The sequence below is a fragment of the Tasmannia lanceolata genome, unplaced genomic scaffold (genome assembly GCF_043159265.1).
Source record: "Tasmannia lanceolata isolate RefF3 unplaced genomic scaffold, GAP_Taslan_0.1 ptg000004l, whole genome shotgun sequence".
In the NCBI taxonomy this organism is placed as follows: domain Eukaryota; kingdom Viridiplantae; phylum Streptophyta; class Magnoliopsida; order Canellales; family Winteraceae; genus Tasmannia; species Tasmannia lanceolata.
The window spans coordinates 4,420,952-4,444,994 of NW_027518681.1; the positions used below are offsets into that span (position 1 = coordinate 4,420,952).

At 37.6% G+C, this 24,043-nt stretch overlaps 1 protein-coding gene across 2 annotated transcripts; it reads right to left on the reverse strand.

Moving 5' to 3' along the window:
• Positions 1-736: 736 nt before the first annotated feature.
• On the reverse strand, positions 737-18,036 carry LOC143876083 (CHY-type/CTCHY-type/RING-type Zinc finger protein). Of its 2 annotated transcripts, none has more exons than XM_077377705.1 (12): positions 17,772-18,036; positions 17,580-17,676; positions 17,426-17,482; positions 17,207-17,239; positions 17,027-17,104; positions 16,835-16,878; positions 16,688-16,728; positions 13,039-13,121; positions 12,869-12,960; positions 12,710-12,779; positions 1,628-1,669; positions 737-1,153 (listed from the first exon to the last, which is right to left on the reverse strand). In XM_077377705.1, exons 1-12 carry the CDS (start codon positions 17,819-17,821, stop codon positions 1,028-1,030), a joined length of 813 nt encoding a protein of 270 aa, XP_077233820.1. In that variant the 5' UTR covers positions 17,822-18,036; the 3' UTR covers positions 737-1,027. The 2 variants fall into 2 exon arrangements, with proteins under 2 accessions (XP_077233820.1, XP_077233821.1); XM_077377706.1 differs by having other exon boundaries at positions 17,589-17,676; positions 17,772-18,032.
• Positions 18,037-24,043: the final 6,007 nt, after the last annotated feature.

Genomic DNA, 24,043 nt, shown 5'->3' on the forward strand with positions numbered 1-24,043 from the left:
ATTTGCTCGAAGAGGAAGTTGTTTTGTTGTTAGGTAGCTACATACTTTCTGCTGGTTATCTAGAGAAGCACTAGAATTTGAAAATACTGAATTACCCCGAGGGCCTGTTCGGATGCTGAGAAGATTTTGATTTGGATTTCTCACATTAGCAGCCCCTTTTGACTTTTATGTTGTCATTTGGATTCGGATCAAATCCTTAGATTTCGAAATCAGTGACTGACAGTGAGAAAAATCAGATTTCCAAATATGTTGTGGAAACAAGTAATTGGAAATCTACAGTTCTGGCAGTTTCCTTCACGCTCTTTGCTCCTAAACCTCTCCCCTCCAAGCCAGGCTTCTTTCCGTTTTTTGTGTGTGAAGAATGAGAGAAAACAAATGGGAAGAGGAAATTCGAAAAAGCTGACCAGCAATGTTCATTTCTCCAAATCACCACAAAATGGCGGAAGAGAATGAGATTTCCACCCATTTTTCTGAAACCACACTGACCTGCCTCGGGGAATTCTCATTCTCCCGTTTCTGCCCATTTCTTCCACTCAAAACAGTGGGAGAATGAAAATCGTTGACGAACAAGCCCATATTATATTAAGATGCGCATTGATTGACTTCAGATAAGCCCCTCATCCACATGTAAACACAACAAATGCCTACATGTGTATCTTATCATTTGCTCTGTATGAACAGTGCATCAACTTCTAATATAAACTAACGCATTTATTATGCATATGAAGCAATTGAATTCAGCTGAACAGTGCTTTAAATTATCCATATGAGGACATAAAACCAAAGTTGTTACTTGCACCATGTAAATCCAACATAACAATTCTTGAAGCACAAACCAATGTCACACAATCAAAAAATAAAGATGGAAACTAGTCGAACACACAAGCAGAACCCTTCAGTTATATGTTGACAAAATGCATACAACAGAAGAGGGCCTGCTAAAGTGAAGCTCAGCTAGCCCACGAAGAATGTAATAATTTGGGCCTGGCATTCATTTTAACTAGATTGGCCGGAGAATGGAATCTTGTCATTGAGGGATGACAGGCGGGGCAATCGTGCGGGTATTGTAGGAGTGGCAATGGCTGCATTTCTGCCCAACTATGTGAAAGAACACTTCAGTAGTATCATTGCAATCATTACAAAGGATCCACACCTGCCAAACAAAAAAAATATTACTATTTCATAACCAGTGTTGACAAAAAACATAACAGAAGTTTCAAGGGCTAGCAGGTGATCTTGGTTCGACATTGACAAATATGAACCTGGAGGAAGTTGGATGTTTTGATCCAATTCGAAGAAGTTTCAAGGGCATATTTTATTTTTAAAATGGGGGCAAATTTATCAGATTTGCAACACGAAAATTACAACAAAAAAAATACAAAAAGTGATTGCTTCAAGCAGCATGAACACATTATCCTAGATTTTTAAATCGAGGAAATGCCCGATTCATGAAATACTATTCGAGATTTTTTGCTCGGTTTGTAGGTAAGTTTCTAAATTAATGGTGGCATTTTTGTCATTGTGGGGGCATAGTATGGTTTAAGAAATCCAAGGTGATTTTGCCATTATGTAGGTCTCTGCAACTTTCACCCAGTCAAGAGAAAAATGACATAAATCAAGTGTGCACCTTCTTGTACCGGTAGTCCTCAGGCATGATGGTTGCTTGTATCTGAGAAAGTTTGTTTGGAAAATTAGTAGTATACAGAATAGAACTTTGAATGAAAAAACCCAATAAGGAATTTAATAACAAGAGAGGAACTAGGAGAAAGCTTACAATAGATGAAAAGCAAGGAGTGATTATTGGTGAAAGCAATATGCAATATTAAAATGTTTCATATTTTTGGTTGAAGAGTCAATTCATTTTTCCTATGATTTATGGACACGGACACGAGTGTCGACACGACACAAAGTGTCAAGCATGGCAAAATTCCAAAATTTAGAAAGAGGGACACGGCTAAAACAGAAAGCATATATAACCGTGATTTGTGGACACGGATTTGTGTGTCAAGTTTCGACACAAATACAAAGTGTCTAACGTGGCAACTCCTAAAAATCTAGAAATGATGACAAACCTATACACGTACATTACTATTTACTATCATAATTTGCAACAATATAGATGTGGTTTTCGGTAAACAAACTAATAAGTCTTACGATTAATCAACTATAATCTAAAACAAATATGAGATAATCAAACAACAACGCATTCATCAATTTAATATATTCTCTTTAGTGTCCAATATGCAGCTAGAAAGGGAGACCAATAGGATACAATGAATAAAATATTGGAATACGAGTTTGTTTAGGGTTTTAGGATTAGGAGAGGGGATATAAAAACAAATATTAGTTAAAGAAGAGCTAAATGAAAAGTTTATAATAAAAAGGTAAACACAATATTCAATAATAAAAAAGAATGTCGAACTTGACATGGTACAAAAATGTGTCGACATACCCACCTTAAGTCTGACACTTACTAGCAACATTTAGAAGTGTCCAAAGGAGTGTCGACACATGTGGACACGGGGCCGTGTCGGACACGACTTGCGTGTCCGCAATAAATTCAAATCGGTCAAGCAAAGAGAACAATAGAAAAATGCATGTCATATCGGAATGCGGAACGCCCTTGTTGTTGATAGCATTTGGAGACTCATAACAGGTAATTCGAAATAAGTCACTCAAGAGAGGTGCGTCATTATCAAAACAAGGGAGTGCATACATCATTTCTCTATAAAGATATCAAAAGTAGAAATTCATAACCATAATTGAAACCAAAGTAACTATTCCTACGTCAAACCCTTTGTAATACCCGAAAAAAATAACAGTCATTATGCATAAAAACTATTTACATGTTACTATTCCCCTTAGTTTTTCCTATAAATAGAGCAGTCAGGAAGAGAAAAGGAAGAAAGAGAAAGAAAAGGGAGGAAGAGAGGGAGAATAAGGAAATGGCTAGAGGAATCACTTCTCCCTAATCATTGTCATCTTCAAAGTTGAGCATCTTCAAATTCCCACTTCTCAGGTTTAATAAGCAGGTGATAGCTAGACTCGACTGATATCTTTTCTCAATGAAAGTGATAGGGATATGATTATATGTTGTGTTATTTAAATATTTCTTATCCGTTTTACTTCAAATATTCATTTTTTACATTTGAAAAATATCAAATCATATTTGTTTCCAAATGGTGAAATGTGTTTCATTTTGGAAAATGAAATGAAATGTGGGATTTCATATGTACGAAAAGTTTGAACGAAAATGAGAAATGAAAGAAATGGAAGAGGTAAATGTGCGACAGTCTCTCTCGTGTGACGTGTTTGTACCTCTGAGCCGTCGACTTACCCAAAAGCGGAAGCGGGCCAAGTCCAAAGCGGACAATACGAGGGTGAGGCGGATCGTTACAGGAAACTTCTTCAGAAATAGAAACAGTTGGAAACTATTGGACTTTAAATGGTTTGTTTTACTATCTGGTTAAATTGTTTCTATAAAAAATCCTATTAGTATTAGTTTTAAATTCACATTATGTTCTATAGAAAAACTGCATAATTTTATAGAACTTGTTAACTTACCAACTTCTCCAAGAGCTTAAGCTGTTGGAGAAAGGCGTTATCTATCTTTTATTCTTTAACACTCCCCGCACGTGTGGCCCACTTGGCAAACACGTGGCACATGTGGTCCCACTTTGGGCCGACCATCGCATGTGGATTTTTGCTATCCGAGAGGTTTGAACTCGAGACCTTTGGCTCTGATACCATGTTAACTTACCAACTTCTCCAAGAGCTTAAGCTGTTGGAGAAAGGCGTTATTTATCTTTTATACTTTAACAGAACTATCTCTTATTATTGATTTCAGCTATTTGTCGAAGCTTCTATATACCTGCTCTCCTAACCCACTTTTTCCCACCAGGATTTGAAAATTTGGATGCGGGAGTATTTGTCAATGAGGAACCTTAGTTATGAGAAGTGTGAAAGCCACTTGAGGAAATACGGAAATGGTGAACCTAGTCAATCTCCTCATATGTAAAAAGGTTTTGAATATGTCATACTTGGGATTTTTGTAAATTCAGGATGTACTTTAACCTTCCGCTATGTAATTACAGGAATAAATATATTTTGTTGCCCGTAGCAATCCGTGCAGTAAAAATCTGGGTCGTTACACCCTTACGATCGAAATAATAGACTAATACATGGTTGTTGTTCATGAAGGATAAAATAGTCTCCTTTATTTTTTGGTGCAGAAAAAAAAAACTGTATTACTAGAATCTAGACAGACTTGACTGGACAAGGGCACATGTCCTCTGCTATATAGTTTTTTAACAAAAAGCAGGGGGGGGGGGGGGTGTCCCCTATAACAAAAACTGTTTTTTGATTCTGCGGCTCTCCTAGACAACTTGGAGGCCACCCTGTCGGCCCCCTTGTAACTTGTAAGTATGCACGATTGAAGAATTGCATAGCCGGGAATGCAACAAATTACATTCATGTAAGATCGTAGGTCACCTCCCATGACCTCAACTTTTTGCTGTTGAAGGCTTTGGATTCAAAAATTGTTAGCAAGGGTTGATACTTCAAAAGAAGCTCTCCATGCTGCCATGACACTGTTTCGATGGCCGAGAAAAATGAAGCCAGATATTGGCTGACCAACTTGGTATCTGATGATACCATCATCGAAGTTAAGTTTGTGTATTACAGGGCGAGGTGCTATCCATAGAACTAGCTTTGGAGAGGAATTATTTATCTACAACTTCTGTTGGTTTCATCAAAAGATATGTAGAGATTTCTGTATCCTTAGAGTCAGAGTGGGTCTCCATTGCATCACAGAATCCCTCGCAGGCTGCTATAGCTTTGTCCCATACTCTTGGTGGAATTCAGAGCCTGGTGGAAGATAATTTCATTGCAGTCCAGCCATATGTGCCAAATCAGGAATAAAAGGGACAAGGTCCAAACCACTTGAATTTCAACTTCTCGGAACCTTGCTCAAACCGTTTGAAGATCAACTCTCAGCGTAGCCAGCCATTTAATGCTACAGTCCCAATTGTGACACAGGTAATGGCACAAGTGTTGCATGGAAGGGCATTTGAAAAGGTGGTGAGAAGCAGTTCCGGGTGTTGGGACGACCTAGGACACAGAGGATCTTGGCCGGTGTTTCAATTCTTAAGTTGAAGATTTAGTTGGGAGTCTATCATGAATGCCCTTCCGAGGGGTGTCAATGGATCCTCTTCCTATCGGATCCACCTATGTGTTAGTCCCGTTCCTTTCAAATCTCTTATTGGTTGGATCCGGATTCGGAGTGCTGTTTGATTACTACTTAATGTGTCTCAGTCGCGATCCATTTGAACTCGGACCATCCATCTGAGCGTCCTAGCAGGTCCTACTCACATTTTACAAAGTTAAAATTCTCATTAGAGGGCAAGTGCAAGCAGGACAGGTAGCTGCGAGGAGTGAGCTGCAGTGGCAACAACGTAGTGGTTTAGGGACTTAGGATCAATGGTTAGAGAAGGAACAGAAGAGAGTGACTCCAGACTTGAGAGAAGGGTGAATAGGAAAATACCAAAATTAGGAATAGTATAAAAAATGCATGTGGCTTATTTTTACTAAAATACCCCTGAAACAGCAATTAAAGTTATGAAAAATTTGAGGGTATTTTCATAAAATAGTACAATAGAATCGGGTTTAGGAGTGCCCACGGGCTTTTCTTAGTTGTCTGGATCCGGTAGACAATAATTTCGGATCCTATAATAGCGTTACTCCATGTATCCTAGTACCATGTCTAGATCCTTTACGAGGGTCCAATGACACCCCTAGCCCTTCCAAATTAGAAGTTAAATCTTCGAACGGGCTTTGGTCCTCTAAAGAAGTTTCCAATTGAATTGGAAAGGGAGATAGGCTGTCTGGGGACTCAGGATCGATATGTACATCGGATTGATAGAGAACCGGCCATCCAGGATCCGCTTCTAGAACAATCTATCCTTTAGAGATTGGTTTGAATGAAAGGAGTGAAAATATTATTCACGATAGCTGGGAATCAGATTTGGTTGACACGAGGGGAATTCCACCCTTTCCATCACCATTGTTTTTCAAGATGTGACTGACCCTACGATGCAAGGCAGATCCTACTATGGATGCTCTGATATCAAATGATGAAACATAATCAGATACTAATCGACGTGGAACAATCTGATTCAAAATCGAAGACCAATGACACTTGTAATTTTTGTAAAATTGGAACTGAATTATTTTTGTATTTTTTGTGATATCAAGATTGTATTTTTCAATGGTGTAAATTTTTTGAACTAAATTGTTGTATTTTTTATTGGGCAGTGATAAATCGACCCCCAAATATCTTAAATCGACCCCCTATGTCTCTTTCTCTCTCCTCTGGGTTAGAGAGAGAAAGACACATAGGGGTCGATTTAAGATAAATGGGGGTCGATTTATCACTCCCCTTTTTATTTTGTGATATCAATATTGTATTTTTTTAATGGTGTAAATTTCAAATAATAATAATAATAATAATACAAACCATTCTTGATATTACAAAAAAGTAATCAGTTTGTGTTTCTAAGCACAAATACAATACCAAGAGTCCTATTTTTTTTTTTAAAAAGACAACGTTTTGTACAGATGATAGTAATCCACACGCGAAATTTGGTAAATGAAGACCCTTCCTAGGTTGATTACAATTGTAGGTTAGTTCTCCAAAGCCTTGTAGTCTTCAAACATAGAAGCTTCCTCCAAAATCCTACAAGAAATAGCATAGCTGCAAAAAAATAATTAAAAAACAACCTTTCTTATTCAACTCAAAACCACTCCAAAAGTGGGCTTACATTGGTATTTAGACTATGTTTGGTTGTGCAGGGGTGGCTAGGAGAGTAGTGGAATAAGAAGTAAAAAGAGAGGAGCCAAGCATGGAAGATGTATAGAATTACCACTTGGAGAAAAGTGGAATAGTGGTAAGTAGTGTTTGGTTGAGAGGCATTCCTATCGGAGAGTAGTGGAAAAAGTAGGGGTGTCATTACCAAAATAGAGAGAGAGAGAGAGAGAGAGAGAAAAGACAAAACCTTTTCCACTATTCTTCTACCTAAATTTTACCATTTTGGTAGAATTTGGTTGGAAGATGAATAGGGGGACATTAGTGCCACATGGGCGCTACTTGGGAAAAAAAAGCAATAAAGATGTCTGAAACATGTTGGGCAGTCAAGTGGAATTTATTTGCAATTTTGGCAACTAAACAAGGAATCAGCATTCATTGGCATTTGAAATTCCAATGAATGCCGAGCGTTTGTGGAACCAATTTTTTACCTTGACTTTTACTTCAAAATCTTAATTCCTGTTAAAATAAAAATAATTCTTACTTAAATCCGACTTCTAATCAACTCAACTAAGCCTTTGTCCCAAACTAGTTGGGGTCGGCAAATGAATCCTTTAGAAAATTTTCATGAAGAAGCTAAAAGAATCTACCCGGCTCAAATTGACTAAGTCTAATCCTGACTCTACTTGGGTTCGTCTACATGGATCATTTTCTTCCATTCTATCCTATCCAAGGTCATGTTCTCTGATATGTACCTAGCCCTCAAGTCTTTCCTCATTGTTTCCACCCAAGTTGTTTTCGGTCTACCGCTATCTCTTTTTAACTCCATCAACTTGGCACGAGTCACTTCTTCTCACGAGCATCCAAAGGCCTACGTTGGATATGCCCAAACCATCTTAAGCAGTGCTCTCTCATCTTCTCCTCAATTGGTGCCACGCCCACCTTTTTACGGATGTCTTCATTTTTAATTCGATCTAACCTTGAATGGTCGCACATCCATCTAAGCATTCGCATCTCCGCTACACTCATATTATGCACATGCTGCCTCTTGGTGGCCCAACATTTTGAGCAGTACAGCATGGCTGGCCTCACAGCTGTCTTATAAAAACTTTCCCTTGAATTTAGTAGATATTTTACTTAAACCCTACTTCTAATGAAAATAAATCACTTAAAACTCAATAGACCTCACTAACTTGACTTGAAAAAAAATTAAAAGACATGGGCCCTATCACCTAACTAACTTAACTTATAAGTGAATGATATAAAAGAAAGTAGGCCATATGACTTAACCAAACAACTTAAAATAAAACCCCAAATAACACTCCTAGGGAAATAAAGAGTGGGTCCCATTTTCGTGGGGTTCAAACTCCTCCCCTCTTGCTTTGATGTTGAAAACTCCACCCTTTCTGTTTACATGCTTGAGCTCCATCCTTGGATCTTCAGTTCGTTGAAATGATGGACTATATCACCCTTTCTTTTTTAATGGTGATGGACTATATCACCCTTTCTTTTTTAATGGTGATGGACTAAATCACCCTAGTCATAAGATTTGGGGTGATCTTTGCGCGATAGGGATGATAGATGAGAGGGTAAAGGGGGTCCAAGGGTCTGTCCATAACTTGACTGAGTCCCCATTACCGACCACCCAATAAAGGCTGGATCGAACTATAGTTCTGGCCCGTAGGATGTGTTTCTAAACTGAGGAGTCAGATGGTTTGATTGGGGCTTCTAGGAAGGATACTTTTAGGTTGACATTTAGGTTGACAGAAGATGTAGCCATTACCTTCTTGTATATTGCTTGCGTACAAGTCGCTTGGTATCACTTTTAACATTATTATGAATAAGAGATTACCCCCTTGTCACCTCACAAAAATCTTTATTTCTTCTCTCTATCTTCCTACATTTTTTAAATAATATTTATATGGTAATAGGGTTGACATTTAGATTGACAAATGGTTTTCCATCCGAGAAGATGTAGCCATTACCTTCTTGTAAATTGCTTGCGTACAAGTCGCTTGGTATCACTTTTAACATTATTATGAATAAGAGATTGCTCCCTTGTCACCTCACAAAAATCTCCATTTCTTCTCTCTATCTTCCTACATTTTTCAAATAATATTTATATGGTAATAGATGGATGCATCAGATACAAAAGTTAGCTTCGATCCTAGAAAGAGTTACTCCCCTACAAGATTTTTTGACTCGTTTTCCTCATTCACTTCCATTGTTTTTCAGAAATAAAAAATAAAAAATAATTATTTGCTCGCTTATTCTTATTTTTATCCCTTGGATATTTTTCAATAGAAGTGCTTCAAATATTCAACCTGTGAAACTACCAGTTGCTCCTTTAACACTCCCCCTCACGTGTGGCCCCTCTTTTTTAGGGTTGGCCTACACGTGGCACACTCTTTTGGGTTTGGCCATTGCATGTGGATTTTGCTATCAAGGAGGTTTGAACCCAGGCAGTTGCTCTGATACCATGTAAAACGACCAGTTACTCCAAAAGCTTAAGCTGTTGGAGAAGGCGTTATTTAATCTTTTATACTTTAACACAACCTTTTACATTGGTGTCTCCTACTCTTCTTCGTATCTTTCTCTCCTTGTTTTCATTTAGGGTTTTCTTGATTTTCATGGAACCTGCCCGCTTTTCCGTTTTTGGTCGAATCTTCCCTTCTTTTCTTGCTAACCAGCATCAAAGGTTAAGTTAGGCCACATTAGCATGGAGGCTTAATCCAAAAAAGAGCCCACTCATTAGATGTAGTGTAGTCATATAAGCTTAAGTTAGGGCCATTTGAGCAATTCCCTCACTAAATTCAGTTTGATTTTAGCCAAAATAAGTTAAAGTTAGTGATCCTCCCCAAAATTCCCAAAGATTAATAAGCCTAACCCATTCTGTTAGTAAGGTAGGGATTCTCTAGCCTATATTTTTCATTCTTAAGTAAGGTACGGTTTTTGTCTCTCTTTCCTTAAAAAACAGAATTTCCTAACCCCACTATTCGGTGGTAAGGTTTATCAAAAAACCCTCCTTTACCCCTACACAAACCCACACCTCTTCTCTATTTTCCACCGGAAAAAATTTTGAAAAAAAAAACCAAGATAAGGGTTCTCCTATTGTCCTTTGTCCCCATTCTCTTTGCCTTATGATGGCAACTTCTACTTATTTGTTCTATTATTCTTTTTTTTAATGGCAGAGAAGTTTTATTAAGAAGAAAAAAGACCGAGATGGTCAATACAGAAGGAAAGAAAGCAAAGAGAAGGAAAATACAGATTAAAACCAAGCTTCCCTCCACAAAGGAAGAGTTATAAAACACAAAAGGAAATGTGGGGGTGTGGGGGGTGGGAGAGGGAAAGAAAGCAAAGAGAAGGAAAATACAGATTAAAACCAAGCTTCCCCCCACAAAGGAAGAGTTATAAAACACAAAAGGAAATGTGGGGGTGTGTGTGGGGGTCTGTGTGTGGGGGGCGGGGGGGGGAGCAAACATCTCCAGAGCCGCCTTGTTCTCTTATTCCTTGTCATCATCTTTCTCTTTTCTTCCGAACCTTGTGACTACTAAATTATCTCATGATAATTTTTTAGTCTTGAAGGGCAATCAGACATATCCTTCCTATAGGTAGAGCTTAGGGTAATCTTGACCATCTTTGATTGACTTGGAGAAAACCCCTAGGTTTGATGCTTGGTATGACAAGGATAACTCATTGTTTCATAGATAAATTCCACAATCATTCTTGAGGTCTCGACTGCCAACCATTCATCATTCCTGGATATTTGGAAGGTGCTTCATAACTCTTATGCTCAAGAACCTGAATCCCACATTATAAAGTTCACATCATAATTACATAATTGAAAAAAAGGGACCTCATTGATCCAAGGGTACTTAAACAAGCATAAGACTCTCTAGTAACAGTTTGATGTCATACAATGTCCACTTGATGAGAAGTACAAAGTGTGTTTTGCTCTCAATAGCCTTGATGGAAATTGCATGATCATCAACACTTCTATCCTCACCTAGACATTGCTTCCTAAATTTTCCAAATTCGAGTAGTCTTACTTCAATATGCTGGACTTCTTGCCTCCCAAGCTTTAAGTCTAAGACACCCACCATGCAAACATCACAAGAAGGCTTGCTGTGGGAAGTATAATAAATCTGTTGTAGAATGTTATCTTTGCTTCATTGACAACTATCAACATCATGTCCAGACAGCTCTGGCACATTTAGATCGGTAGTCTTCACTTTCCATGTTTGAAGCTCTTTAAATATTCTCTCTCCTATTGTTCTGTATTCAGTTCTTCGAGGATCATTATGGGTGAGAAGATCTCTCTTCCCATTACTCATTTTTCTCCGCCCTCTATTAGTTCTTCTATTGGATTTCCTAATGTTCCAGGTGGTAATGTTGTTCCTAGGATTCAAAAGAATTTATTGCATCCATATGAGTTAACCTCAAAATAGCAATGTTACTATGCTTTTACTCATTCTGTGATCTCGTGAAGATTTTGCGAATGGGTGAGCTCATTACTAGATGATCGAGATGAGGAAATCTCTATCTACTTTATGTTCCCTAGGATTCGGAACCGCCACGGTCCAGTTCTATTATTGAATTATTTTGCTGCATCGGTCTTGTCTATGTACTTGTCAAGATGGAATCATTAACTAAATCATGTAAATCGTAGCAAGGGGCTCCTAATGAAAGTTACAGCCACAAATTCACAAATAATCCAAGGGTTACTTAAACAATTTTGTTGTAAGTTTCTAATCTTCCGCCTCATACAAAATGTCTCCCCCAGATGTTTTAAGATTTCAAGAAATCAATAACTTCAAATTTTGCTGAAATCTAGATCTCAGAATTTCAGCACTGAAATCTATCCAAGCATAGATAAAAATTGATCTTCAAAAATGCAGGATCCACACGAAATTTCAGATTTTTTTTAAATTTAGAACATGCAGAACTCAGCCCGAAAGGATAAAGTGACATTTGTTGACCACCATGGCTAACTGCCATGGGTCATTGCCACATGTCTAGATTAAACCTAATAAATTGGCAAAACCGATTAAAGATATAAAAAAAAATCAAAAGTTACAATTGATGCACTTGCAAGAGAAAGAGAGGTTTAGGGCTTAGATTTAGTGCTTCAATTTAGGTCACATGTCTAGATAAAACTGAACAAATTGGCAAATCAAGTAAAAGATATAAAAAAAAAATTAAAAAGTTACACTTGATGCACTTGCGATAGGTGACAAAAGATATATAATATATATGCAAGAGAGAGAGAGAGAGAGAGAAGCGTGTGTGTGTTGGGGGGGGGGGGGGGGGGGGGGGGGGGGGGGGTTTATGGGCTCAGGTTTAGTGTTTGGCAATTTAGATTTAGGTTTTCATAATTCCTAACCAATTTCGATTGTATATTCTTAGTGGATAAAAATTTTCAGCCAGTCGGTGAGCCACTCTTATGAAGACAGTCTCCTCCGTCGTCTGACCATATGAAGATATCCAGGCCGGCACTGGCCTGATCTAATGGACAGATGTTGGAGTCCATGGAAAAAAAACTCCCATTAGTGGCTTTTGTGGTCACTAATTAGTGACAATGAATCATTGAAACTCCTCCTTCGTTAGCAGGAGCACTGAATTCGGCACCCATGCTGGGCAACTTGTCCATTTCAAGATTAAAAAAGGAATAACAACAGGTTAGACTAGACATTCTGGTTGTTGTTGGAAACGTGGAGTCTCTTCGAGGAATGTTAGCCACAAGGGTGAGCCACCCACATCTTCCTAGCATATCTCAATTTAGTGGCATGCATATTATTAAGAAACAATACAAATCTGCTTCTTTAAGACTTTATTAATCAATTCATACTTGTTTTTTAGTGAAACTAACTAAAGATATTAGAGTCTTAGTATTCATCATGCACTTACCTCTTCATCGATTTTCCTCCAGATTCCGGTCATGTCAATCACTGACTTGGAGCATATTGGACATGCATACCTGAATGACAAAACCAAAGGTGACATTTGCCTAAAATGCTAGAAGATAAAATAAAATGAAATAAAATTCAAGGCGATATGGTGCCTTACTGATTATGCTTTCTCATCTCATGAAAGCATTCGGAATGCATTGTGTGCCCACATTTCATAACTCTTGTATCTTTCAACGAGTCAAAAAGATACTGTACATATTGGAATAAACTTTAATGCACAAAATTCCAATTTTCAAAAGATGATGGAATCAGTTAAGAGACACAAACCTCATAACAGATTGGGCAATGGTGCCGCATTGAGTTCTCCACACATAAGTGATTATTGTTCAGGCCAACCGAGTAGCAAGATCCTGTGCACTTATAAATCATTTATTAGAGGGAAAGGGAAACATATATTTGAACAGGAACACTGTAATTTGGAGTAAACATAATTTTGGTGCATGCACAGGGACTTTTACTAGGAAGTCTGCAAAGGTATATAAGTATATCCATTGCCTACACATAACATGTGTGCAGTAGTTGATGGCGTGTGCAATAGGCTAATATAGAGAGCCATTTAAGTAATAAGAGATTTCAATCATTGTCAGAATAACAGAGAATTTTAGCGCCATTAAAAAAAAGGAAGAATTTTGGCAATAATGACAATATCACATAAGCAAGCCACTAATTCATGAAAGGGAGAGACAAATATTGGTAAGAACAAAAAGAACTTTATAAATATTACTACACCCAACAACAAATAACCCATGTTAAACAAATTAAGGACCATAATGTTGACATGAACAGATTGAGAGAACAGTAGCTGCTTAACCATTTATTAACTACGAGGCCAATGTACATTAAAGCACCCTATACCACTGAACAAGTTCTGTAGTTGTACATATTACTCCACACATGTGCATTGTGATCAGTATTGAAGCCAATGTTTTCTTCTTTGTTAGCAAACACTAACTTTTCATTCATTGTTCCCCCTCTTTGTGCCTTAATCGAAGAAAAAAAATGGATCATAAAGCTATTAAAGGCGTCTTTCTGATTTATTTTCCTATCCAAAGAGGGTATAAGCGATATGAACCTTCCACTGGTAAGAATTTTATTACTATGATTGTCACGTTCCTTGAATCTACCCCTTTATTTTCATCACAATACTCTCTTCATATGAAGAGTAGTGGTGTTGAAGAGTCTTGTTCTCTCTCCTATGCCAGTTTCTTCTCCTACAGTTCCTGGTACTACTATGACCTTAGTCATAATTTCTGTTTCATTTGTTGTTTTGTTTTGGTGACCAGAATGGAACGTTTTGGTGTTTCGTCCGTTTCATTCGAAACTTTTCATTCCGCTACGATGATTAAATTTTTTTAATAGTTAAAAATATGAAAAAACTCACAAATTGTTAAAAAGATATAAGAAATAATTAAATGAACCAAATATATAAAAGATCCAATATTTAATTAAAGGAAAATCACTATTAGCTGAAATAGCTGTGTTGACCAGTGCCTAACAAGCTGGAAAAAAATTTAGAGACCAAATGATGAGATTTTTTTACCGAACTTTTGGGATTTAATAATGTTTGGACATGATAGAATTTATGAATTTTTAAAATTGAAAAAATACCTCATCGTTTGGAAGTTAAGATTTCGACCCGACCCGTTTTTACGAATTTTGTACTAGAACTGGAAAGTTGACTTTTTATCCTTTCAGATTTGGGTCTTGAAATTATTTTTAATAGATCCAAATGAGGAGTGCTCCCTTATTTACATGTAAATCTTAAGTAAATGAACATAAAAATAGTAAAGACATTTAAATACTAAAACCACCATGGAGATTTGATAGTTTGTTTGATGAGATCTACTTATGCCTTTTAAAAGGAAAATCTAAATTCTCAAATATAGGGAAGGTGTGGGCCTTGAATGAGTATCTAGCTACACAATAACGCCTTGAGTAGTTTCTCACGCATGCAGTCCCGGATGTTGCACTGGTTATTATATCCAAAACGACCCCAGATTTCAGTACAATCTTGAAAAAGGAGACAGAATTGAATCTTGCATGTGCTGAGGGACACACATTTTCCTTCAATTCACCTACAAAACAACTTGAAGGTTTCACACCAAAAATGTATCTATAGATGAGCACAAGGTATACTAGAGGGAAAAGTGGTTATTGACACTATACTGTCTTATGATAGAAATTTAGCAATAAGCATGAAAAAACTCATTATCATATGTAGGAGGTTGAATCTGGGCATATATTTATATCAAAGTTCTGATATGATGCCCAAAAAATAATGGGGCAGAAAACAAATGTGAATAGAGCTAATAGCATAATAAACTAGATTGACCTCGACGTTGAGGTTGCAAGTCTGATCCCAGCTTGTCTACCAAAAATCTAGAATATGAAATAGCAAGGTAGCTACAGAGTTATGGAATAGGTTGTTATCTAGATTTGGTGTTACATGGGTTCACCCAGCAAAATTATCAGACCTGTTTGAACATTGGGAATGGTGTCCATGGAATGGTAAAGGAAAATTTCTGTGGAGAGTCTCCTTTCTAGCTATAATATGGGTGATATGGAAAGAAATGATAGAGTTTTCAAAGGATTTTCAAGGTGCCCCTCCTTCCACTTCAATAAAGTGGTAGCGCTTATCATCTCCTTGGTGAGACTCATACCCAGCTTTGCTTTTGTATCGGCTTTGATTTGTGCCATGGTTGGAGGGTGATATGCAATGGAGTTATGGGAAATCCTAAGGTGGATCAAGTATGGGAACCACCTGTAAAAGGTCTTTTGAAATTTAATTTTGATGGGTCTAGCATGGGAAATCATGGTCCATTTGGTATTGGAGGGGTGTTAAGAGACGATCAAGGGAGTGTCGTTTAGGCCTTTTCGGGTCCAATTGGGATCTCGGATTCGAATGAGGCGGAGGTTCGAGCAGTACACCATGGTATCAAACTTCTTAACAATGACTTAAATAGGGTGGAGATTGAAGGTGATTCAAAAAATGTCATAAGTTGGATTAATGGATCACACTCACCTCCTTGGAGATTTGAGGATTTCTTTGATGAGATTCAAGACATGATTGGAGGGTTTCATCTTCAGGCATATCATGTGAAAAGATCAACAAACGGGACTGCAGATAAATTAGCCAAAGAAGGAGTTTTTAGGGAGGTTTTAGAATAGTTTGACTATCTTCCCCCTTAAGATTCCGGTTTCTTGATATATGTAGAGTTTATATTTATTTTTGTTGTTATCTTGTAATCCCTTCGGGACTTCCTCGGTCTCGTTTATAAATATATTATATATTTTGCCCTTTAAAAAAATAATAGTAATGTCTTTCAAAGATTTTTCTCTTATTTTTTTATTTTATTTTATTTGTATGTCGTTAATTGAATCCCGAAATATAAACTTAAAAATTAAAACGAAATTAAAGGAGTAGGGGAACAAAATAGAGACAACGTAGATTCCCAATAGTTCAAACCCCAAATAGGTCATGAATGATCCCCATGAGAAAGATTCATTGGACATAGAAATTCGTATGATTTTGTTTATGGCCTAGGGACAGAGGACGAATGGGAAACAATTTCAGTTTAGTCTTCCCAATCCTAATGAAACCACGGAAAAATATCAGGACTGGTATTAGTCAAAAGATCTGGTAGGATAAGGCACCAAAGGAGACATCATATTGGCCACTTAAGGGCTTAGTTGCTGGAGGTTTATGTGGTCATATTGGTTGGAGCGAGCACTAACTCTTTTTTCGAACTAACCATAAAACATCATTTGGTTTCTGAGCTGGATAAGGAATTAAGATCCATTAACAATCTGTTTCCAAATTGCTGTTGCGGAGAGGACTTTGTTCAACTCCAAATTATGACAACAACAAATTTAAATGAATGATGATCGAATATGGCACAGCGTGAAGTGTGCATACCACATCTCTTGCAGTGAAAGAAGTTCTCTCGCCCACCAACTCTGATTGAGTTTTACAATTAAAGATCAGTCCACGACTTAGAACTCAGTGAATAGAAAGCATGTATCAAGACCTTGAACACAAAAATAGGGGGCATGGACTACTAACCTGCAAATACCACAATCATCGCAATGGAACTGTTCTTTTGCTGTCTGCAACGAGAGAACAGTCTTTAACATCAAAATTCTACTATAACCAAGCATAATTGCCCCACATGAAACTCGATATCTTTCCCCAAAGTATGATGTTTCTAAAAAGTTAAAGAAGGAAAAAGAAAAAAAAAAACATTAACTATCTTACATTGTCATCATAGAATTTGCAGATTTCACAGAAATATTCTCCCATATTAACACCGCAGTTTGTACAGACTTGTGCCACCTATGGGCAAACAAAAATAAAAGATCAGGAGCTAGACTCTTTACGTTAAGAACAATAGAGAAAAAAACAGAGAAACTATAATCCAAATAACGCCAACACCACCTGTTGCTCTGTATCACAAATCAAACAAATGACCTGAAATATCAATAGAAATCCAAAACCATCAGACCCCAGCTTGAATTGAATAACCAAGAAGCTAAACAAAAAAAAAAAAGACATAACAAAAACATAGGATTCTGTAGAAATACAAATGATTAAATAACATAAACTCTAACAGCTTAAGCTTTTGGACTAATAGGTTGTTTCACAGATTAAACTCACTTGCCGAACATCATGCCTACAAAGTTCATGTCGATCGCGAACATTGCTCAGCGTGCTCTAGAACAATCAAATCAACAAATCCATCAATACCCATAAACCAAACCTTCCTAAATTCAAATTTATGAGAAAACCAAACAAGAAAAAGAAAGAATACCCTATTTACCATTGCCTCGTTGTGACAGTGCCGGCAAGGGAAAATCTCATTACAACATGGAGCTCTGATCTTGCATCTTCTTCTATAGTGCTTGCATCTAAATGCCCAAAAAAAAAAAACTATGTTGAATGAAAAAAGAAGAACAAGATAACCAGTTTCTAATACAAGTTTAGAAGAGTTTATGAAATATACCCATAACCCATCTTTCCAAAATCAAGACGCTGATTAGCAGAACCTTCCATTGATTTGGAAAACGATTTCTAAGAGGAAAGAGGGTTGAGCAGAGAACTTTAAAAATAGAGAAAGATATGGGATTGGTTCGGTATCTGTAAACCAACTTGGAGGTGCCGTGTTCTAATCCAATGAGATTTTTCCATTAAAAAAAGGAGAGTTATGGCCCTTGAATGGGGCCCAGGGAAAACAGTTGAAATCCCATTAAATGTACCAGACAGGACTCTGCGGATTGGAAGAAAGACCTTTTTATGGTTCAAACACAAACCTCCCAATTCTACGGTCCAAATCAAATGGATTCGTGTAGGTATTTTTGTAAAGAAAGGTGGACCCGGGGGCAGGGGCGGAGCTACATGTAACGTAAGGGGAGCTGCCCCCCTTGAGTTGGGTAAAGGTCTTTTAAGAAGGGCATTTTTGGCACTAAGGTCCCTGTAACTTTTCAATTACTTTAGAAGAGGGCAAAGGTCTTTTAAGAAGGGCATTTTTGGAACCAAACATATGATCCTGGATTCAGGGGTGCAACTCGGGTGGGGTTGAACCTAACCCAACACTCGGAAAAAGGTCGGGTCAGGTTCAGGTTTGAGTTGACTTTTCCGATCTGGGTTGAGTTTGGGTCGGGTTGAGGGTTTGATAACCTGACCCATGTGTAACCTGACATTTTTTATGATTTTTTATGTTTTTTAGGCTTAAAAACTCGAGTTGGGTCGGGTCAGGTCAGAAAAAAGGGTTCCTCGGGTCGGGGCTGAACCTCGTCTGGTTGGAAAAATGGGTTCCTTGAGTCGGGTTGGGCTCGCCTCACTATCCTGGATTGATTAGTTTTTTCTTTTCTTTCTGACACTGTGACTGATCAACCATGGTATGGCCTAATCGATAAAACGATCTAGTAATTATAGTGGACCCGTGTAATTAGTGCAAGTAGAGAATGGGATGTTTGATTTTTCTAGTGGAGATCTACTACTAAGATGATCTCGCTCTGATGAACAAAGATATCGTGATCCAATGCACACATGTCATATTTACTTGGTGATCGGAATTATTGATCTAATGGGCCATCACAAGGTGACCCAATACAGAGATCCAAGTTTTAAGCCCTGTTTGGATTGCAGGAATTTTTTGGAAAAGTTTCGAAAGAAACAATATTTATGCAATTTTCCCATTTGATTTTTACTTAGAGCAACCTTCATCTATGATAATTTTTTTAGTTGGAATACAAATAGAATCTTACTGGATTAAGACATGTAACAATTAAAGATTGAAAGACATCTTTAGGAAGTCTTCTTTATCATGTTTGATCAAAGGTCTTGAATCCTCTGACCAAGGTGGGATCAACAGCAATAGGCAAGACTTGTGATGGGAAGTAATATTCATGAAAGTGATTGTCATACACGCTATATGGTATATGGTCATGTTAACAAAAATGAAACGATGCTCATCTTCAAAGATACGCACTTTTAAGGTATTATTAACTACAAAGAATGCTTTGTAGAGTGAGACTTTATTGCAAGACAATGAAGGCACACCACTTTTGGATGATTTCTTTTGGCTTTGCTAAACACCGAAAATTCTCTAATTCTAGGAAAAATCAAGGAGGAAAAGGGGAGAAACAGAATCTCTGGCTCTGACTTCTAGAAGTTAGGTTGCAATCTGCATTGAATAGAGTTTACATTGAAAGGCAGAAGAGTTCAGATCCTGAAGATGTCATTCAGAAGATATAGCACAATAAATGAATAAAATAGTAAATGGTCTGTTGGGAATTGAAGTCATGAGTTGGAATGAGAGCACAAAAAAAGGAGAGAAGAGAGGAAATGGCGTAGAAGGAAAGGAAGATTGGAAGTCTTAATTCTGCAACTGATTACAGTTAGGAGTGGAAAGGGAATTCAAACAAATGGATATTTTTCTTGACAAAAAAAACAAGAATTGAATTTTAAAAAGGGAAATGATATCACCGCTATCATATTTTTATCGCACTCCTCACTTTATTAAAATGTACGGTATGGCCAGCACCGTAAAATGATCCAAACCGTCCATTAGATAGGCCACAGCATAAATAAGTTGTGCCCCAAAAATCATTTCCACAGGTCGATCCTAACCCTCCGATCTATAGAGAAAATACCGTAGTGGTGATATCATTTCCCTTAAAAAAATGGAATATGCTTACAAGAAAGTCACTTTCACAATCATTCCTAAAAGACAATTAGTAGGCACCCCCTGATGATCACATCCTTTGACTGAATTCAACTATAAAGCCAGCCAAATGACGGTTGATATCAACCTCTATCCCATGACTCTAGGCCCCTAGATCAAACAAATCTTATACAGGGTCTGCAAAGAAAATCTAAACCGTTGATTCTTTTTAGTTCTCTATCTTATGCATGTGTTGGGTCGGCTCATGATGTACAAGTTCAACGGTATTGATTGCACAAACAAGTCCATGTGGGACCCTATAATCCACCGTCACCATTGATCTCACAGTTTGGTTTGCATAGTCTATTCTCAATATAAACTGCTAACCCATATCTGAGTCATGGTATAAAATTATGGATTGTTTTGGCCAACCAAAGGAACTAAAATTGAGCAATTAAGAGAAACTAAATAATAAATAATGCAAGTTTCATTGATCGTCGGTATTGCTCCATTGCTAACATCCAACAAACAAACATTGCATTGATCGTAAAATTAGAATTGCATAGGGTGGGCCCCACCCCATTAGAACATGGGGTGTAAAGTTGTGGGCCCCATACTACGCATAGATTTAGTTGGAGAATGCAGGGATGTTTTCGTCAATGAAAATACGATTATGGGGGGAAAAAATTCCATGAAATTTATTTTTTATGAAAAATATCCATGGCATGGTAATCAAGGTTTAAAATTTCGGTTTCGGTACCGGTTTCGGAACTTGAAATTTCGAAATTTCGGTCGAAATCTGGTACAAAACCCGAAATTAATATTTTATTCAATATTAAATTTCAATCGAAATATTAAATTAATATTAAAAAAACAGATTTTTTGGGGAAAATTTCGGAAAAACCCTTTTATTTCTTTACAGAATTTCGGCCAAAATTTCGGTTTCGGCCGGGACTGAAATTTTAGTGAAATCGAAATTTAAAACCATAATGGTAATTTTGTAAAATAGAGAAAAAACTAGGAAATAATAGAGAACATGACCTTGGATATGAGAGAATGGAAGAAAATGATCCATGTAGATGAACCCAACTAGTGTTAGGATTAGACTTAGTCATTTTTGAGCGGGGTAGATTCTTTCAACTTCATCATGAAAATTTTCTAAAGGATTCATTAGCTGACCCCGACTGGTTTGGGAAAAAGGCTCAGTTTAGTTGAGAGAGAAAATTGGGACAAAGGGTTTGTTGAGTTGAGTTGAGAGTAAAATTTCAATAAAATTTAAGGAAAAGTTGAGTTGAGTTGAGAGTAAAATTTCAATAAAATTTAAGGAAAAATACACTTAGACACCCTGTGGTTTCTGACACATTCAACTTAACCCCTAATGTTTAAAAAGTTACAAGTAGACCCCCTGTGGTTTCAATTTGTGTAAGGTAAACCCCCTTCAGTTGACGGTTCGTCCATAAATTGAAGGGTTAGGATGATCCTATGGAGCAGATTTTTTGGGCACACCCTATCTATGTCAGGGCTCATCATATGAACGCTTTGGATCATCCAAACAATGTGGGCCCACTGTGTTTTTGGTAGTGGGCCCAAACCCCATACCCGAATCCAAACACTACCAAAAAACAGAGTGGGCCCACATTGTTTGGATGATCCAAAGCGTTCATTTGATGGGCCCTGACATAGATAGGGTGTGCCTAAAAAATCAGCTCCAAAGGATCATCCTAACCCTTCAATCTGTGGACGAACCGTCAACTGAGGGGGTCTACCTTACACAAATTGAAACCGCAGAGCATCTACTTGTAACTTTTTAAACATTAGGGGTTAAGTTGAATATGTCAGAAACCACAGGGGGTCTAATTGTATTTTTCCCTAAAATTTATTAATGTAATGATTTTAGAATTGCACTGATTCATTTCGTCTTTTATTTTATTATTTAAACATCAGTCAAAGGTTGATACAGGTCCCATAAAGCTATCAATTTAAAAATAAAAGACAAGTTAAGTTTGTGCAATTATTAAAACATGGCAGTCCCAATATTAATAGCCTCGTGAAAAGGGAGATTATATCAGCAAAACCATGTTTAATAATTGCACTAATCCATACTGTCTTTTATTATTTTAAGAGTTGTCAAATTATAACACTTCCCAAAAAGCTCTCACAAGCCAATTTTAAAAGAAAAGACGATCTAAGCATGTGCAATTATCAAAACATGGTCGTGCCTATATCATTTCTGTTTGGAAATTGTTATACCTAGGGTTGCAACTTGGGTCGGGTTTTACCCGACCTCCATCAACCTGGCTCGAAAAAAGCATGGGTCTGGTTCAAAATGCTTTGGTAACGAGGTGGATCGGATTTATGTTTACAAAGCCCGAGTGATTATCAAGCTGGGCCGGTTTTAAAGGTGGAAAACCCGGCTCGACCCGAGAACTCGCATTTTTCCTTTTTTAATTATAAAAAATTATAAAGTTATATCAACGTAAGTTAAAAAGTAAAAACGTAACCCTAGCCCCCCCTCTCTCTCTCTCTCTCTATACACACACACACACACACACACACTAGTGGGACACCCCATGCAATGCACGGGGAGTGGGAAAACATTATATTTAGCTTCTCATGATAGACAATAGAGAAACTGCATATTACAGAAACCTTATAGATCGGAGGGTTGCGATCATCCCATCGAAATGATTTTAGGGGCACAACCTATTTGCGTCGCGGCTCATAAAATGGACGGCTTGGATCATCCTATGGCGTTGATAGCAAACTTAATTTGAAAAATCTGGGTGGGGCCTACAATTTGGCCTTAATGTTAATGCACGACCCACACCATAGGTTGATCCAAACCATTCATTTGATGGGCCACAATGTAAATAGGTCGTGCCCCAAATATCATTTCCATTTGATGATCACGACTCTCCAATCTACAGAGGTTTCCGAAATGTGCAGTTTTTCTTTAGATCAGAGGGCTATGATTATCAAATGGAGGGTTTGGATCATGGGGTGGTGCGTACAATTAATTTTGAAAAATACAGATGGGGCCTACCTCGTTCAAAGATTTGAAGAAATTAATATTTGGGCTCACCAACTGTGGGGGATAGACCAGTTCAAAGATTTGAAGAGATTAATTTTTGGGCCCATCAAAATGATTTTAAAAAATATGGGAGGGTTTGACCTGACTCGTAAGGGTCCGGGTGACACTGGCCAGGTGAAAATGATCGAGGAAAATCTACGGGTCACAAATCTTGGACCCGTACCCGGCCCAAGAACTGTACGGACCACATCACAGGTTGATCCAAACCGTCCATGTGAGGGAACACAACATCAACATGTTGTGCCCCATAAATCATTTCCATATGCTGATCCTAGCCGTCCAATCGATAGAGTTTTCCATAATATGTTGTTCCTCTTACATCGGATGGTTAAGATCACCCTATAGATTTTTTATTACAAAAGCATAAAGGAGGGGGGGTAAGATTGAAATTATGTGGCTTTCATGAGTGCCTTTGTTAAAAAGTATAAAGGAGGGGGTAGGATTGAAATTAAGTGGCTTTAATGGGTGCCTTTGTTAGAAAGCATAAAGGAGGGCGTAGGATTGTAAATATGTGGGTTGAATGGGTGCCTTTGTTAAAAAAAGTCAAAAAAGTGATCTGTAATTCCTACAAATTTTTGGGAGAAATTGAAATAATTCCCTTAGTTTTCATTCCTCTCTCTCTCTCTCTCTCTCTCTATATATATATATATATATATATATATATATCTGACTTCCGACTTCCGACTTGCAGTCTTTGTCGCCCCTCCTCATCTCTGGTGACCCTCATCTCCACCATCTCTGGTGACCGGTAATTTCACCAAACTCTATTTAACAGACCTTTCAATCTTTCAGCTTGTCTCTGAAACCCATTTCAAAACTCATCAAAGTATCAAACCCTCTTCCATTTTGCAAAACCAGAGAGGGAATTCGTGAGAGGATTTTTGGATTTTTGGGTTGAACAGGCCCTAATCGTAGAGGGAGTAGAGAGATCTAAGAGAGGTTTGAGCTGGGGAAGAGCCAAGAGAATATCAGAGACTAGAGAGGGGAGAAATAGAGAGGTAGAAATAGAGAAGGGGGC

Excerpts from the sequence above, each read along its gene's own strand:
- LOC143876083 (XM_077377705.1), bottom strand. The coding sequence starts at position 17,821 with ATGGAAGGTTCTGCTAATCAGCGTCTTGATTTTGGAAAGATGGGTTAT. Across the intron at positions 17,240-17,425 it reads GTAGGCATGATGTTCGGCAA|GTCATTTGTTTGATTTGTGA; the intron begins GTGAGTTTAATC and ends TTGATATTTCAG. Across the intron at positions 12,961-13,038 it reads ATTGCCCAATCTGTTATGAG|TATCTTTTTGACTCGTTGAA; the intron begins GTTTGTGTCTCT and ends CAATATGTACAG.